At 34.7% G+C, this 17,285-nt stretch overlaps 1 protein-coding gene across 4 annotated transcripts in view; it reads left to right on the top strand.

Moving 5' to 3' along the window:
• The first annotated feature begins 5 nt into the window (after positions 1-5).
• LOC141454700 (uncharacterized) overlaps positions 6-17,285 on the top strand; it is a 211,009-nt gene continuing 193,729 nt past the window's right edge. For 3 of the 4 annotated variants that reach the window (XM_074129216.1, XM_074129217.1, XM_074129215.1), the window contains exon 1: positions 7-362. In XM_074129216.1, the coding sequence (XP_073985317.1) occupies positions 302-362 (61 nt within the window). In that variant the 5' untranslated portion in view covers positions 7-301. Of the gene's footprint in view, positions 363-17,285 lie in introns of all 4 variants that reach the window. The other variant, XM_074129218.1, reaches the window with a different exon arrangement.

Below are 17,285 nucleotides of genomic sequence, written 5' to 3'. Positions count from 1 at the left end.
CCTCACCGGACCATTCTGTACCTAGGCTTGGCACAGTGAACTATCATGTCTAGCACTACGTAGCGTTCCAGTGTGTTTTGGTTTTCCTACTTATTTTCTTGAGAGATTACCGGTTTCCCCTTTGCCATTATCAAAGAAGTGACTATAAACAGTGCTGTATACATTATTTTAATGTTTTTTTTTTTTTAAAGTGTTTTATCTTTTTATTTAAATTCGGGATTTAGTTTTTTTTTTATTTTGTAATCCGTTCAGAGCAGAAATAGCTGCAACAAGCTGATAGTGTGCTTCTGCAGAGGACAGCATGCTGCAGCCAAGATCCTCTTGGATCTTCGCCGTTATCCTTGTGGCTAACATTGCCTCAGGTAAACTTTAAAAAAAAAAGTACAAAATTTATTAATTTTTAATTTTATACAGTTTTTCATCAAATTGGACAAACTTAATGATTTAATTACCTTTCAAATTACGTAAATTTCATCAAGGACGCCAAGCGCGCTGAAGTACTTTCAATTATGAAGATAATTAAGTTTTATTAAATCAAACCCTGAATACCTTTAAATTTTATAGTATTCTCTTTCTATTTCTTTTTTTTGCAATTACTGGGCCTTTAAAATGAAAGTTTTCCGGCCATGTTCTTGAAAGAAACCAGAGTGATTTGAACGCGTCCGTAAGGTAGAAGATTTTCTTCTTTTTTCTTTGTTAATTTTCTTTTACCACTTTATTTTCCAGAAGTTAGGGTATTGTGTTGGCTTTTAGAAAGTGCATTTTCACCACAAATAATGATGATTTTATGAAGAAAACTTCTTCGTTTTTCAAGTATTTGATGCTGCGTATGGGCTATGTATTTGCTTTCTCAGCTACTGCTCCAACTGGTTGTAGCAATGAGTGGTTCCTATTATCTCAGCATGAATAACTTGGCTATAACTTATTTCCGCTGTTGTTAAAACGTATTAACTGAGCTTCCAATTCCGGTCTATGCTGGAACAGACTTTGCCATTTCTCTCATCCAAAGAGAGGTCCTACCTTCAAAACTACTGACACTAAACTTTGAATTGTCGAAGAATGTTCGAACTTAATACTTCCTGTTTAATTAGTGTTTCTGTAAAATTTGTTTTTTCCGGAAGTAACTCTTTTTATTGTACTTTTTTGTTTTTGTTCTGTTTCACCCTGTGCCCTTTCCTCCGGAAGGATTCTAAACGGAAGTACAATTTTAGGTTCTAATTATTTTAGAATTTTGTCATAATTGAGTTACTGTTTATCTTAAAGATGTAAGACCCTGGTTAAAGGGAAAAGCTGTAAGATAGAATTCATTCTAGGTTTCTCTTAAGGCTTCTTTTTCTACATTATTCTCTGTGAAAGACTTTCCTTACGCTATCCAATGCCCCTTTTGGGCCTAAATAGCCGTACAAGTTTAACTGGAGTTTTGGATTAAGGATACGCTTAACCCACATAGTGTCCCACATTAGTTTAATCCGTAGGGCACTTTGTATTGGTTATGGTGATTTGTTAGGCTAATTGTGTCAAATTGGATGCTGAGACTCTTTAAGAAGTAACTAATCTTTAACTCTTAGAGTAGTCTATCAACTCTTGGACTCCCATTGCAGGCATTCGTTAAATATTTTCAATACATACAATAACAGAGAAATATTTTCCTGTTTCCACATCAGAATTTCAAATTTCATTTTTAATTTTTAACAAATTTAATTTTCCTGGTTGTGGAAAATTTTACAATCGTGTAATTCTGTATTGGGTTTTCAGCGGAAATAACACATGTTCTGATTTAACGATTAGAACCCCTCAAACCGGATGTAGCGATTTATTGAATGAATTTTTCTGTTTTTTGTTTTTTTACTTGTTTTCTTTTTTATTTAATCGAAAATATCATTTTATTTTTATTTTTTAAATTTTCATCTTATCTCTGACATTGGATGGAAATCGAAAAACTGTCGTAATACATTGCATGTCTAATGCTTTGTGTTGGCTAAAAACCTTTGACATCGCGGAGGCAAATTGCAGTTTCAACTACTTATTAAACAATAGAAATCAAAGTTTGATTATTTATACGATATTTTTAGAATAATTTTTATTTTCATACTTTTAAAAGTTACATTTGAATAGGCGTTCATATAGAAGCTTTCTCGTTGGATATTTCGTAGTAGCGAGGCAGGTTTGTGACGAGTTTCACAAGTAGTTGGCATTTACCAAGTACTAAGAGTAGTTTCCGGCGGCGATCGGTCGCCTCTCTTTTCCACTCCGCGTACACTGATCTCTCTGTCTCTCTCCCTCTCTTTGCCCCGCCCCCTCTATACGGCCACCTTGTGCATATCATTACCAAAGTAGCAATATTTTTCGCTTTATTCGAAATTCCAATTTGCTAGTGTCAGTATTTCTTTCATTACTTTACAATTACTTTACTTTCTTCTTTTTTTCCATTTTAAATCTTTATTCAAGTTTTATTTCCCCGTACGCAAAGTAAGAAGAAGTATAGTGATCGTGGAAACATTTTCGGAAATATCAGTTACTAGATTTGTTGAGTCCAAATAAAAAAAAAATGGATCAGTGGGTAAACAGAGTTTCGTAGAAAGACGAAGCATTGAAATATCATTTTGGCCCAAAAAAGTAATTTTAATCAAAATTCTCTAAACCGGAAGTGACATTTATTTGAGATTTTCACCAAAAGTTCTTCAGGTGATTTTTATAAAGCGTGGAGCATTTATTATGTTAAATGCAAGAACTGTAGAGTTAGCTAGGAGTGCCGAGAGCACAATTTCGCTGAGCGTGATTTATAGAGATGTTCGTGTACTGTGGTTTGGGGACACGGTGGTCGATCCTTACTGTAACTCTTGATTTTCTAGGACTAGGTCAATATTGACCATAATTTACTATTAAAAATGGTGAAATAAATCATCTAAGACTTAGAGCTAGTCATTGGCAGTCATCATATGTGGCAGCTAAGAGAATATTTCTGTGTTTAATTAACACATTTTTGTTTTATTTTATTCTATAAAAAATAGTCTTAGAATAAATAAATATGCTGCATGTTCAATACCTTTTACACGCAATGAATGCACCCATAATGGGACTACGAGGGTCGTTTGAAAAGTCCGTGCAAAAATAAAAACTACTTAATTTTTTGGGGTAAACCTTTTTTATTTTTCAACATAGTCTCCTTTTAGGCTTATACACTTCGTCCAACGCTACTCTAGTTTGTAGATCCCTTCCGAATAATAGGATTTGTCCAAGTCTGAAAAATAGCCATTCGTTTCTGCAATCACCTCCTCGTTTGAATAAAATCTTTTTCCCGCCAGCCATTTCTTCATATTGGGGAACAAATAGTAGTCCGAGGGAGCCAAGTCTGGAGAATAGGGAGGATATGAAACGAGTTGGAACCCTATTTCCATTAATTTTGCGACCACAACTGCTGAGGTGTGAGCTGGTGCGTTGTCGTGATGGAAAAGGACTTTTTTGTGGTCCAATCGTGGGCGTTTTTCTTGCAGCTCGGTTTTCAAACGGTCCAATAACGATGAATAATATGCACCTGTAATAGTTTTACCCTTTTCCAGATAGTCGATGAGGATTATTCCTTGCGAATCCCAAAAGACAGTCGCCATAATCTTTCCGGCCGAAGGAACGGTCTTCGCCTTTTTTGGCGCAGATTCCCCCTTGGTAACCCATTGTTTACTCGTAGATTGTTCTTTGGTCTCAGGAGTGTAGTGATGTATCCATGTTTCATCCACAGTGACGAAACGACGCTTAAAGTCCTGCGGATTCTTCTGGAACAGCTGCAAACCGTTCTTGCAACACTTCACACGATTTCGTTTTTGGTCAAGCGTGAGCAATCGCGGCACCCATCTTGCGGATAGCTTTGTTATGTCCAAATGTTGATGCAAAATATTATGTACCCATTCATTCGAGATGCCCACAGCACTAGCAATCTCACGCACCTTCACTCTTCTGTCATCCATCACCATATCATAGATTTTATCAATGATTTCTGGAGTAGTAACCTCAACAGGGCGTCCAGAACGTTTAGCGTCACTTGTGCCCATATGGCCACTCCGAAAATTTTGAAACCACTTATAAACTGTTCTAATCGAAGGTGCAGAGTCACCATAATGTTTATCAAGCTTCTCTTTAGTCTCCTGAGGCGTTTTGCCTTTCATAAAGTAGTGTTTAATCAACACACGAAATTCTTTTTCGTCCATTTTTTGAAAATCACTCGACTTCCTCGATTCAAACGATTGCCAAACACAAAGAAATAGACCGATCTGGCTGAAACTTGGTGTGTGTTCTTCCAAGAGATGCTACTAACTAAACATAACCTCGATACGCGCCAGTAGTGCTATCTCTCTGACTTTGCACGGACTTTTCAAACGACCCTCGTATATACATATATTTTTTAACGTTTTTACCATGGAAATTCAATCAAAGTCACTTCTGTGGGGAAAAAGGCGGGTAGACTTTTCTCTGACCATTTCTGCGTAATAAACGATTCTAATGTTACGTATTATAAAGGAGAGATAAATGTGTTACGGAAATGTGTGCTGTGTGTTTAATTGTCCTTTTTTCCCCAGAAAATCTGTCGAATACCAAATCTAATGTTTTTCTTTTGACATGCGTACATACAGTTTTCAATTTTTTACATTAATTTTCCCGGGAAATTCAATTAAAGGGATTTTCCGTGGAGGAAAGAATTTTTCTCTAAATCGCTATTGTAGTGTAATACTAATTTCCATCAATAGTTTTCTTCGTTATGTTAATGTCCGGTTCTGAGAGGATGCTCTAATGAAATATAAAGTCTGACGTAACTACCATTTTCCGCTCTTTCTCGTACAATCCATTTTGTAAGAACACTTATCTGCACTCTAGTGGAGACCACAGAATGTAAATTTTCGGTGCAAATTTGGAGAAATTTTGAAATAATTACAATATTTTCGTCACCTTGTATTTAGGAGAAATTAATACAATATTTTGACTTTTCCAAAAAAAAGTGAATGCCATGAAAATAAAAAGGAAATAAAGGTCCTTTTTTGGGGGGGGGGGGATTTTTGGCGTGTCCTCTAATAGCACAGCATCCGTGCACATCTCATTAAAGGAGAATTACAGATAATATCTTAGATTTTTGTGTGATATATGCAGTCGTATCTTGTCCTCTTAACTGCGCTCTATGCAGTTAACTGATAGCAGTTTATCTAGTACAAAATCATTATCGATTCCATGCAACTCAGATCGATCTTTTCAATTGGGGAGAAACTTATCGAAATTACTGTCTCTGGATTTTTGAACAATATTTATTTTGTTTATTCTTCTGATATATTTATTATTTTCTCCTAGTAACATTGCTTTGCTCTACTTATTTTGTGATGAATTTAAAAAATAAATAAATAAATAAAAATTTATAGTAATTTTTGAGCTTAGAACAGGAAGTACAGTGGTTGCGTTAAATTTAAGAAATTTATTTTGATTTTTTTCGAAAATAAGGTTTCGAGTCCAAAAAAAAACCGTGCCTTATCATATTAAATCAAAAAATTCTCGAGACAGTTTAAGGCTGGATCATATGGTTAAGTATTAAGTTTGATTCGTGTGATAAGAATGGCTTTTCTCGAAGGGTACTCGATGTAATTTCAAAAATACATTCATCTGTTCGAAAAGAGATTTGCTGGGCGCGGGGAATAAATTTTTTTTCATGTATTTTGAGGTAACTCGAGTTTTCGATGTAGTTATTTTTATTTAAGTGAGAAAACTAATGCTATTTGACCCAATCATAAATCTTATTCAGAAGCTAGAACTAGTTTTTCTCGCGTCTTATATTTCTGAGGAATTTATTTATTTTAAAGCTAATTGTTAAATCAGAGTATTATTATAATTTTTGAAATGATATTAATTAGTATTATTACGTTAGAAGAAAACTTGTCAACATAACAATTGCATTAAAAGACGGGTGGGTGCCAGCCTACGATTTTTGATTTGTTTTTATTATTAATTTCCAAACAATAACTATTTGGCTTTCTAAACTAAGTCTATTTCACAATTTTTTGTAAAATATTTCCCAATTTTTGAAATTTTAGCCGCCCATTCTTCATCACACCTTACACAGTTCTTTTAATTAACTGATCTGAATCACATACTAATGTAATTCTCAGAAATGTTGGAAAGAAAACAACTAACAATAACCCGAACTTACACGAACACATACTAAATTTACGTAATAATGAACTAATTATTTCCAAAAAGTTAATAAAAATAATATAAAAGTTTGTATAAAAAGCTAGAGGTGGATAAAATCCCAGATATATGGTTACCTTTGTTACAATTAAATTAAATTGTAAATATTCCCACTAATACCACAAGAACTTGCACAATTCCGTTCTTGCACATAGATTTCGTGTAGAAATCCATTGAAGCGTGGGGAGTGACGGACAGTGAACTATTCCATTCTGGATATTGTTTAATTATTAATGTGGTCTAGATTTTTCTTGTGGCTTTCTTTACATGGCGGCTAAAAAAATCCATGGAATTGTTTGTCTAAAAAGAGAAAACATTTCTATCATCTATTAAGTTACAATTTATGAATATCTATATGCATAATTGATGAATTCATTTATGAAAATCGGTCCAATCGTGGTTTATTACTTTGAATGCGTGCAATACTTCCCCTTAGTAAGTGTAAGAACAGGATGGCACTTTGATGTAAATTAGGGAAATTGCTGGCCACTACAAAGTGGCAAATTTTTGTTAAAAAATCGGGCAAAGATTTATTAATAAGAGACAACCTATCGTATATGTGGCTAAAACTCATTTCCTAAAGCATCTACACCGTTGAGGGCCCCTTAAAAAACTTAATCTAAATAAAATGAAATGACGCCTTAATTTTATGAAAATCGATTCATAACATCGATGTTTACAAAACAAATTTGCAAGAAGAATTTCTAAAAATGCTATATTTTAGCAACTTTTTTCTCGAAATTTCTTAGATCTACGTTGTTGTAAAAAATTAACACTTATAAACGAGGAAATGTTCTTTACTTTAAAGAAAATTTGGTAATTTTCTCTTTTATAGAAAAAGAGGAAAATAAACATTGTCAAAGGTGGGTGGTTTTTCAATGTTACGCTTTTCCGTGCACTTTTTCAAAAACAACCTTCATTACAATTGTCCTATTGGACAGTTTTAATGTTGGAAGGAAGTTTTGAAAATGCCTAGTTTTCTTAAACAGTTAGTTGTATGCATATTTAATCCACATTATTGGATACTTAAGAGTGACAAGCATAAGTTTATAAAAAAACGCTACATTCTTATAACTTCCAACCTGACTTATAAATAGAAATAGAAAAGAAATTTGTTATTCCGGGACAATTGTCCCCTAAGAATAAATACAGGTACAAATAGTTTGGCCTATGATTAAAAGAAAATAAATAAATAAGTATTTACAAAAAGTGAAAATAAAAATACCAGCAGAAATTAAGGAAATAAATTAAAACAATGAGAATTTCGGAGGAAGCTGAATAGAAAGGAGATAACTGAATAGAAGGGATTTAAAGATAGGGTAGGAGTATGGCGGACAGATGATGGCAAGGAGTTCCAGAAAGAGGTAGCACGTATCAGGAAGGAAATGTCAATGGATGAGATACGGTGAGAGGGAATATAGAGATCAGATGAGCGAGATCTAGTATTACGGGAATGGATCGAGGATTTAAACTTAAGGAGTTGAAAAATATAGGAAGGCCTTTGAGACTGGATGACTTGAAAAAGGAAAGAAGCCAAAAAATATTGGCGGCGATAGACAGGAAAAAGCCACTTCAACTCATCCGTAGCAGTGCGAAATGCGAGGAGCCTCTGGAAATGCTGAAAATAAATCTTATAAAGCAGTTCATAAGAGGCGCTTGAGCTTAGCTTCAATATCACCAGAAAGACCGGCCATACACTAAGGCAACCATAGTCGAAATGGGAGGGAAAATAAGAGAGGAAACTAGGAGTTGCCGGGTCTTAATTGGAAAAAGGTGACGGGAAATACTGTATGTACAGACCAAAATAACAGATTGTTAACGACCATGTTCGTGTTAACCGACTATATTCTCAGCGATGAGAACGATAATACACTCTAGTCCTTATCTAACTATACTTATACAAGCCACACTCCCAGGATAATCCAGTTGGCAAACTGAGGAGAGAACTGGACTAGAGATCTCTCCCAGCTGAACTCTCATATCAACGCACAAATGCTGCGTGTGAATATATAAAAGATCATCCACACTGCCCACTGAATTATACATTAGTACGTGTTAATAGTCAATTAACAAAAAATGAAAATTAATACTTTTTTCCAAAAAAATTTGTTCGTATTTTAGTTAAATGTCCAATTGTTAGTTTTTGTTTTTATACAAACAATAATCTTCAATTATTAACAATATATTTTTAATTTCTTCCCATGGGAATTCTTCAGCTATTAGCATTTCTGAAAATAATAATTTCCATTTTTTTAGGGAATAAAACAAAAAAATAAGATAGCGATAGAAAGTTAGTTTCTTAAATTAAAGGTTATAAATTAAAATTAAATTTTTATTAGGCAATTTTTGGAGTTTCTTTCATGTTAATGGGAGTTTATAATCATAAAATAATTTGGCCAATGATGATTATTGATAAGTTTGTATGGAAGCAAGCCTGTAGAAAATGGCAACTGGAGATGATTGCCTGAAATTGGGAAATATTTAGAACAAAAGAAGATAGATATAATGAAAGAGAAAGTGAATTAGTAAAAACTAAAAGAAAGATATAAAATCGGATTGGAGTTTAGTTGGAGAAGGCTTCTAAGCGGTTAAGGACGTTAAAAAAACCGAACTAATTAGTGAGGAAATTAACAGTACTTTATTTTGGAGATTTCCCCAGGTTACGGCTCCTGTGATTTTGCTTGCTCTTCTAGTTGTAGGATCAATAACTTTCGATTTGCACACAATTTTTTCCAGAAGGGCCATTTCCGGTGAAAGGGGTGAGTAGGATTTCCTTTCCAGAAATCTTTGGTCCAATCTTTTTGTGCCCTGTTACAGGGAAATTAAAAGTGTTGCTTAAATCAAGAAGACTTTTAAATCATTAGAGAATTTTCAAGTCTCTTTACTCAATGGATTGCTTATTTTTACGAATATAGGGGCCCCCAGGGACAGGGATCCCCATACTTTTTACACAGGGGGCCACAGTTCACTGTCCCTCAGACCGTTGGAGGGCCGTACTATAAAACAAACTATTTTAAAGTAAAAAAAACAAAACGGGAACAAATAGAATATTTCAAATAAAGAACAAGTTAATTTAAATCACCAAACTGCCCAGTATTTCTGTCGGAACTATGGACCTGCTTTTGGCTAATGAGATGGTCAATGTCCGGTTTAGTTATAGTGCTTTGCCTTTCTTCCTACTTCTGGCTGTTATTTTACACTGTTTTAGGGAGCCGTGACACGTGCGTCCCGCGTCACCGGAACTAGTACTGTACATGAGCGACGCAGCGCTTCGCAGCACCGCCACATATAGTGCTCCTCTCACTGACCACTGAATGAAAGAGATACCCCTTCCGGAAGTGCGGCGAGAGCCGGATAAATGTCCTCAGGGGGCCGCATGTGGCCCACGGGCCATAGTTTAGGGACACCTGCCCTAGGATATTCTGTATAAATAACTTTGCGCAGCACGTACTCAGATTTACTGTTTTTTTACCATTTTTTATAGAACATGCTTTTCTTAAAACAAAATTTAATTCCAAATATTCCAGTTAGCCTATGCTAAATTTTAATAAATAGTTAAATATTCTACGAGGTGGCTTTGTTAGGAGGACGCCAACGTTGGTTCTGAACTTTGCCATCCCACACACGGATATTCTATTCATAAAGTTTCACCTTAAGAAACCGCCACGGTACGTGTAACTTTCTGCGCTGCTGCTGCATTATGGCTTATGTAACCACACTATTTTGTTTCTAAGACCAGAATTTAAATCTCTTGATCTACTTTGTATATTTAAAATAAAAAAACTGAAGGAAAACCAAGTATAAGCTACTTTTACAATCAAAAGAATGAAATTTAAAGCAGTAAAACGATCCGTAAACTTGAATTAAATTCACAAAACATAATATAACAAAGATGAAGATTGTATAAAATGATGAATAATATAAAATCAGTGTTATAGAATTGACCAATGGAGGTGATTATTAGAAAAATGGACCCAATTATTATGGCTGTAGAAAAAAGTTTGTAAGAAAAGTAGAATTTTACAGCTTCCTAGAGTAACTGAACATGTCGTATTGCTGGACAGTTGTCAGAATGCGCATAATACACGGTAAAGAGCTTCATTTCGTGTAATTTGTTCCGTGGGCGGATAATGTGAGGGGTAGAGCTTCGGTGGAAAGTAGAACACTTAGGAATATAGAGGCCAGTAGCTTACCATCCTCTCGTAGCTCTAATTTCTGTTTTCATCTTCATGGCTATAGCGATGTCTCGAAGTGCTAGGCTGTGATTAGTTTTTTTTTTTGGAGTTAAGCAAACCAAGACTGAAATGCCTGATATTTAAGTTTAGGCGTGCGGAGAGGTCGTAGATGTTTCAAGGGATTTTTTTCCATGATAAGAGTTCTGAATTGGGATTTTAGGACTAGCCTATGACCTACTAGCCACCTCGAGGTTCTATCAATAGCTGGCTTATGGGTTTCTATCTGGACCAGACTGAGTTTGAACGTTATGTCTCAATAGGCTCAGCATCAGGCATGAAGATGGCCTAGTAATGGATGTTGAAAGCTCGGGGAAGAACAAAATAAGTTCTGAAATTGGCTAAAATTTCTCTTCCTTCTCGGATGAATCAATTTGCCACCAAAAAAAAAAAAGATGTCCAGAACTCTACAAAAAGTGATGGCACTCAATGTAATCGCTTAGGTGGAGATCCAGGCAATACCGTACACACAGAATTACGTCGTTAATCCTTTAACTACTGAAGAACAGTATACGCGTGGCCTCAGTGCCTTTCCCGAAGGGCCTGCATTCGTGTATAGACACGCTGACTACTTCCGGCGACATTTAGAAACCCTCCGTGTCACATAATGTAAACTGATCTCCCAATAACAATAAACATAAAAAGTAGCATTTCGGTTTGAGATATTGTGAATCATACCCGATCAAATCAAATTTGTAAATATGATGCAGCTGCAGGTTTTTCCTTTCCTTTTTTTCCCTGCATTCCAATCCTCCTCACCTAACTTTTCTCTTTGATCACTAGTTAAGAAGGTTTAAAATGTATAATACATTTCCGTGACTTGGTGCAAGAAGTGCCAATGTTAGATTTTAGTAAAAATGGGTTAAAAATCTTTTTTGATATATTAACCATAAGAATTTTTCTTGCAAGGAGTGCGGAAGTCAAGTTCAAAGTAGTAACTGAGTTACTAAGACGTACTAGTGCCAATGTCAAAATTTAGCATCAATATTTCCCCCCTCCAGGTAAACCAAAGAGGATGTACACTCGTAATCCTTTTTTTGATATTGGCACTTCTTGTACCAAGCCACAGATTTAGACTTCTGTATTTATTTTATGTAAATCCTCCAATGGAGTGGCTTTTTCTCTGGAAAGGGTGTCAATAAAGCTTTATTATTTTTTTTTTTTTTTTTTTTTTTTTGCGCATCAACAGCTGAGGTTATTAGCGCCCGGAGCTTTTTCCAGTGCACTGCCGGCCTCCGGACAGTGTTCTCTCGTTACAGACAACACTGTCCATCACCGGACAGTGAGCTGTAAGAAGCTCCTAGGAAGAGAAAATCTAAGGGTCAGCTGCTGGATTCGAACCCGGGACCTCCGCGTGGGAGTCCAGTATGCTAACCGCATAGCTAATCCCTTCCCTAAGCTTTATTATTATTATTATTATTATTGTTATTATTATTTATTTTATGTATATATTTATAGTTCATTCATTCATATGATGTGGCCCGCGTGAATCTTGCCTGTTGCACCTAATTGTTCGTCTTTTAAATGAGTTTGACACCCCTGATGGTAGCAGTTTGTATGGAAGGAAGAAACGATTTTGAACTACTTTCTGTTAGCCATTAGTTGTAATATTACCCAATTTTTGTAATATTTAAGACTTCTTATTAAGAATGAGCTGCGATAAAAATGCAGTTTAAGCGTTGAAGAAGAGGTTAAAGAGGATCAATTCCATGTTGTAGTGTGGGGAAATGATGTGAACTTGCGTAATTGGTACACTAGGTCATTACCTTTGTCTGTTTTTTGTGTGAGACATTTTTTTTTCCAAAAAGAATGACACGGGGGTATCTCCACTTCCTCTTTTGAACAGCTGGCTCTTTATTGTTACCTTCCACTGTTTAATAGAACCTGCTGCAACAATAAAGCAAAACTATGCCACCATCATATTGTTATACTACATACGGAGAGTATGTTATAGTGAATCTTCATACCATGTCCCCCCACTCTTTGGTTAGTGGTCGTGAGGAGATAAGTCGGTGGTGGGGATAACCGCTTAATAATAATAATAATGAGAAGATTAAAGAAAAGAGGAAAAACTTGCATAAATATGTCTCCCACTGCCTTCTCAATCACAAGTACCTGTGTGCATATAACTGTGTATTTAGGTCATACTTTATACAAAATCCTGATCACAGCACTGGCAGCTTGCCTGGCAGTTTGGCCTCAAAAACCGGTATACCTTCACATCGACCCCACACGTTCCTTTCTACCACTACCTATATTAGTTACCTGGTTATCTTTCTCACATTTGTAAATAGCACCACCATTTTGGTTTTTTACTTGTAAAGAAAATAATTTGAAAATGCTCGCACAGTTTACTACGATAGACAGCAATCTCTAAGTTCTAGATGACTATGTTTTATAAAAATAACTATATTTTACTACCAAACATTTGCCCCCACTCCAGCATAGAGTTATGTGTTAAAGTCTTCTATAAAACACTGATGCGAATTCATCAATTAACGCTTCTTCGAGTGAGAGAAGTTATTGACTGAGAATCATAAGCTGCGTGTTCATTATTGCAAAGAACAAGAAGAGGTTTACCATTGTAATAATCCCTTTTGTATGGTTAATAGACCACGGTGTTTTATTAATTTTTATTTAGAGCTTTTTTATTCTAAGATTTTGAGCGCCTGGAGCCTTTTTTTTAGTGCGCTGCCAACTCTGGACAGTGTTCTCTTGTTACAGACATTACTACAGCCTCACTGTCATCGGGCAGTGAGGCTGTAAGAAACTTCTTCGGGAAGAAAATTGGTATCGGCAGCTGGTCTCCGATCCCTGAATCCCAACGTGGGAAGTCCTTACTCTAATCAAAGAACTAGCCCCTTCCGTTTCTTTCCTTATCATTAAAACTCTCCGGAAGAACAGTTGTATAAAGGTTGATCGTTGAAAACTACAAGAAAAAGCGTAATGTGGAAAAAAAAACCTAAATTTGACCATTTCTTTTTTCTCTTTTCCGATAAAATATAAAATTCCCAAATTTTCTTTATAATATAGGACAAATCCTCGATAATACGTGACTGTATTTTTTGTTTTTTATAAACATAGATTTAATAGATTTCGAGTTTCCATTAATGAGCAAAAAACGGGATTATCCAAAACTGTTCTTCTTCTTCGTGTTTGCCGTTTTTGAACTGATTTCCATGGATATTATAACTTGTTTCGAGTTTGGGTGCTAACATACTTGCTTCTACTTTACACTATTTTGTTTTTTTAATTTATTTCGTTATTTACCATTTGTATATACATGTATACAATAAGTAAAAAGGAATGTATACGATAAATGAATGCGTAAAAGGCAAGAGAAGGGAAACTACCCAGTGGTAGCACTCTCTACAGGGTATGAATGACAATGATTATGATCTTCAGACTGCAAGGAAGTCGCGGGGCCACTGGCGATTCAGTCGGCAATTATTGTTAGGGATGTCAGAGGAGGCGAGAGACAGTTCGAGAAGATTAGAGCAAGAAGAGAGCGCAGTATCGAACTTTTCATATTTCGTCTTGGAGAGTTGGTGCCGGAATGGGATGTTGAGGTCGCTGTGAAGAGTGAGGTTAGTCACCGTAGAAAGGTGCGTCAGCTATATGTCTGAAATGTTTGTACCGTCCGTATGTTTGTAGGATTTAATAATGTCTAATACTTTTTGTGGAGCCTGTCAATTATCTTTAATATCTTAAGTAATATTAGGGCTGTTTGTTGAACGATTGATTGTATATTGGAATAACAATCCTGAATACCACCGAGTGTAAATGAGTCTTCTATGGGGATTATGAAAGTTGATTGACTTAGAGCAGATTAAAATTAATATTCCTTAAATTGAGTTTTGAAAGCGTCTTAACAGCCTCTCGTTATACGCTTTTATTTTTCTATTGTCATTGATGCCAACAAATGTGATTAACAGATTCAATTTATAGTGAAAATAATCATCTGGCTCTCCCAATAAGGCATTAATCGCTAACCAATACAACTAAATCGCATTATGACGGGTTTTTAAAGAGTACGCACGTCTAAGCGGGTTATACTCGTATATGCTGAGATAGTTCTTGGCAATCAATGACAATAGGAAAACTAGAATCTTGATGAATTGATTCTTTAAGGCTAAATATCCAAGATTTACTTTCTTTGCATTATAGTTACGATTTGTACACGTGTTTAGTTTTAGACATCACAGACTCAAAAATCTTCTCAAAGAATACCTTACTCTATTAGAAACCGAAAAACATATCGCACATTATATAAGATAATTTTCCCAGTGGGAAACTGTGACAAATCTGCAGTTTTGCTAGCGAATATAAGAAGATATACTATAAATGGAAATATATAATATAAAAAAAAGTTAGAAAAAAATGACTACTATATTATAAAAGGATTCTTTGACCGTTGTACCTTTCTACCACCATTTTAAGCAACTTTCTTTGAACTTGTATACATTTTTTCCTTCTATTTTGCTTTCATATTTCTGTGTAGAAAGTGAAATATACTGGTATTATTAGTTAGGAGGAGAAGTCACCGGAGTTAAGTAGAGATGGGCTAACTACTCTCTGAACGAAACAGGATATCCTCTCTAGAATTCTCCAAACTTGTAGCCTGTAATTTCACTTGGAGTTGAAGTTTTAGAAAAAAAATTGATTAAAATGAATATTCTTTAAACTGAGTTTTGAAAGTGAGTTGTTGAGGCTGCGAAGAGAGAATCTTATAGGGTTTGCATGGATTTGAAACCTTAAACTCCATCTTAACATCTTCCGTTATTCGCTATTATTTTATATACATACGTATATATAACACAAAATTCATCCATTCATTGAATATTCATCCATTTAATTAGTGAAAATATTAAATAAAAAGTATTAATCGCTAATTCTATCTCTCACGATAACTTTTTCGAGTATTGTTAGGATAGAAAGTGCCTTTCACTAATAACTTCAATGGTCCCACTTCCGCTATACAGCTGTGTTGTAGATCTAGCTAGCATTATTTATTTATTTATTTCCTCCCTTATCGTTTAATAAAATACTAAATTTAGTATTAAACAAAAATTTAGTTAGGCGCTATACTGTGAATTACGTAATTTGTAAGTAATACCAATTAAGTAGTTCTTTCGTTAGTATTGTGTAGCATATTGTAATGTTCTATAGTGTAATTGCGGTGTAATTAGTTGAAGTATGTTACTAAGATCTGAATCTTCATTATATGTTTTCAAATAGACTGATTTTTTGTTTTTTTTGTATTGTAATCTTAGTTAATACCATCCTAATGTAACTAGGATAGGAAATAAGTTTAATTAGGTCATTGTTGTGTTTTGTAAATGAGATGTTAACATCTTAAGCGCAAATTTTGGTGTTGTCTTTCTCACTAGTTTGTAACGTAATTCTGAAAAGTAGTTTAAATTTGGCTAGGGATGATCTGAGTCTATCCTTCTGCGACTTCTATCTCCTATACTGGGCCTTCCTTAAGTGTAACTATGTTTTTACCCCCCCAAAAATGTAGTCTTCTGTAATGTGTTAAATATTTAGGTGTGAATGGAGCAGCTAGAATTTGTCTGAGCGTTCGCTAAACTCAAATAGTTGCACAATTCAACTATCTCTGCACAGGTCCTTATTTTACGTGTGAATTTGGTATTATTGGAACTGTCTAAATGTAGTTCGTGTTGATATCAGAGACCAAGATCTCTGAATAGTCAGCTAATCCATTGCTTCTTCCGATGATAAGAACTTTAACTATTTAAAAAATAATGACGCAGGTGATTTCTCGAATTGTCAATAAATCTTACCTTCATACAATATTACTTAGCTTTCAGTGACTGGAGATTTCCAACTTTTTTTGGTTAATTAAACGCAACTCTCCCAAAATTACCAAAAAATTATTGAAACTTCTGTTTGTAAGAGATGTAAAATTATTTTTTAGTCATTTTGTGTATGCTTGAGAACATCTAAAGCTCTTAACATTTGATTATTGCTTCGAAAATCACTCGGAAAACTACTTATTTCCCGATATTAGGAAAAATACTAGCTTTAATGCCTTGGCAATATTTTCAGAAGAAAGGGGATGAAAAAATACATAAAAATGACCTATCGCGTGCTCTTCTTCTTTCCCTTTGATAACAAGTTAATAAAATTGAAATATGGTTAGTAAATACCAGATTTTTGAAATGGCCTAGCACCTTTAATTTTTAAGATATCGAATCGCAGTTTCCGGTTTCTATCATAACTTTTTATACTCTTTAAAACGGTGTATATGAAAATCGGGGCCAACTGCGAACCCTTACTTTTTAGACGCGCTACTGCCGCCTACGCGATCAGGAATCTAAAATCATGTCACATATTCTGAAACTAGAGGTGACGGGCAACAAATTTTTCCTCTACCATTTTTTTTGCTCAGATCAATCGTTTAAGCATGAAATACATTTGAGCCGTCTTAAAATGAACACCCTGTTTTGAATTTCTGAAAATATTATGTACTTTTATTTTTCGATTTGCTTTATATGTGTAAGGAAAAGGAAAAATATTTGTTTAAAATAACGGAGCTACGTGATTACTAGTCGTACAAATTGGAATTTAATTATGGCTTTATTATGATCGATAAGTGAGTTTCAATAATTCTGAAATTAATATAAAATAATTACTATTATTATATGTGAAAATTTTATTAGTGCTATTGACACAATAACTTCTCTTTTTCACCTGTAGTTTACTAACTCAGTGAATATACCTTTCAATATCCGGTTGTAACTAACGTTAGCATAAACATCAATTGGTTATAGAATGGAGATGTTAGGTTTTCACTTTGCTTACTTACCT

Source organism: Rhodnius prolixus, unplaced genomic scaffold (genome assembly GCF_049639745.1).
Source record: "Rhodnius prolixus isolate KJV_2025 unplaced genomic scaffold, Rpr scaffold_9, whole genome shotgun sequence".
NCBI lineage: Eukaryota > Metazoa > Arthropoda > Insecta > Hemiptera > Reduviidae > Rhodnius > Rhodnius prolixus.
This window is presented reverse-complemented; position numbering and strand designations above follow the sequence as displayed.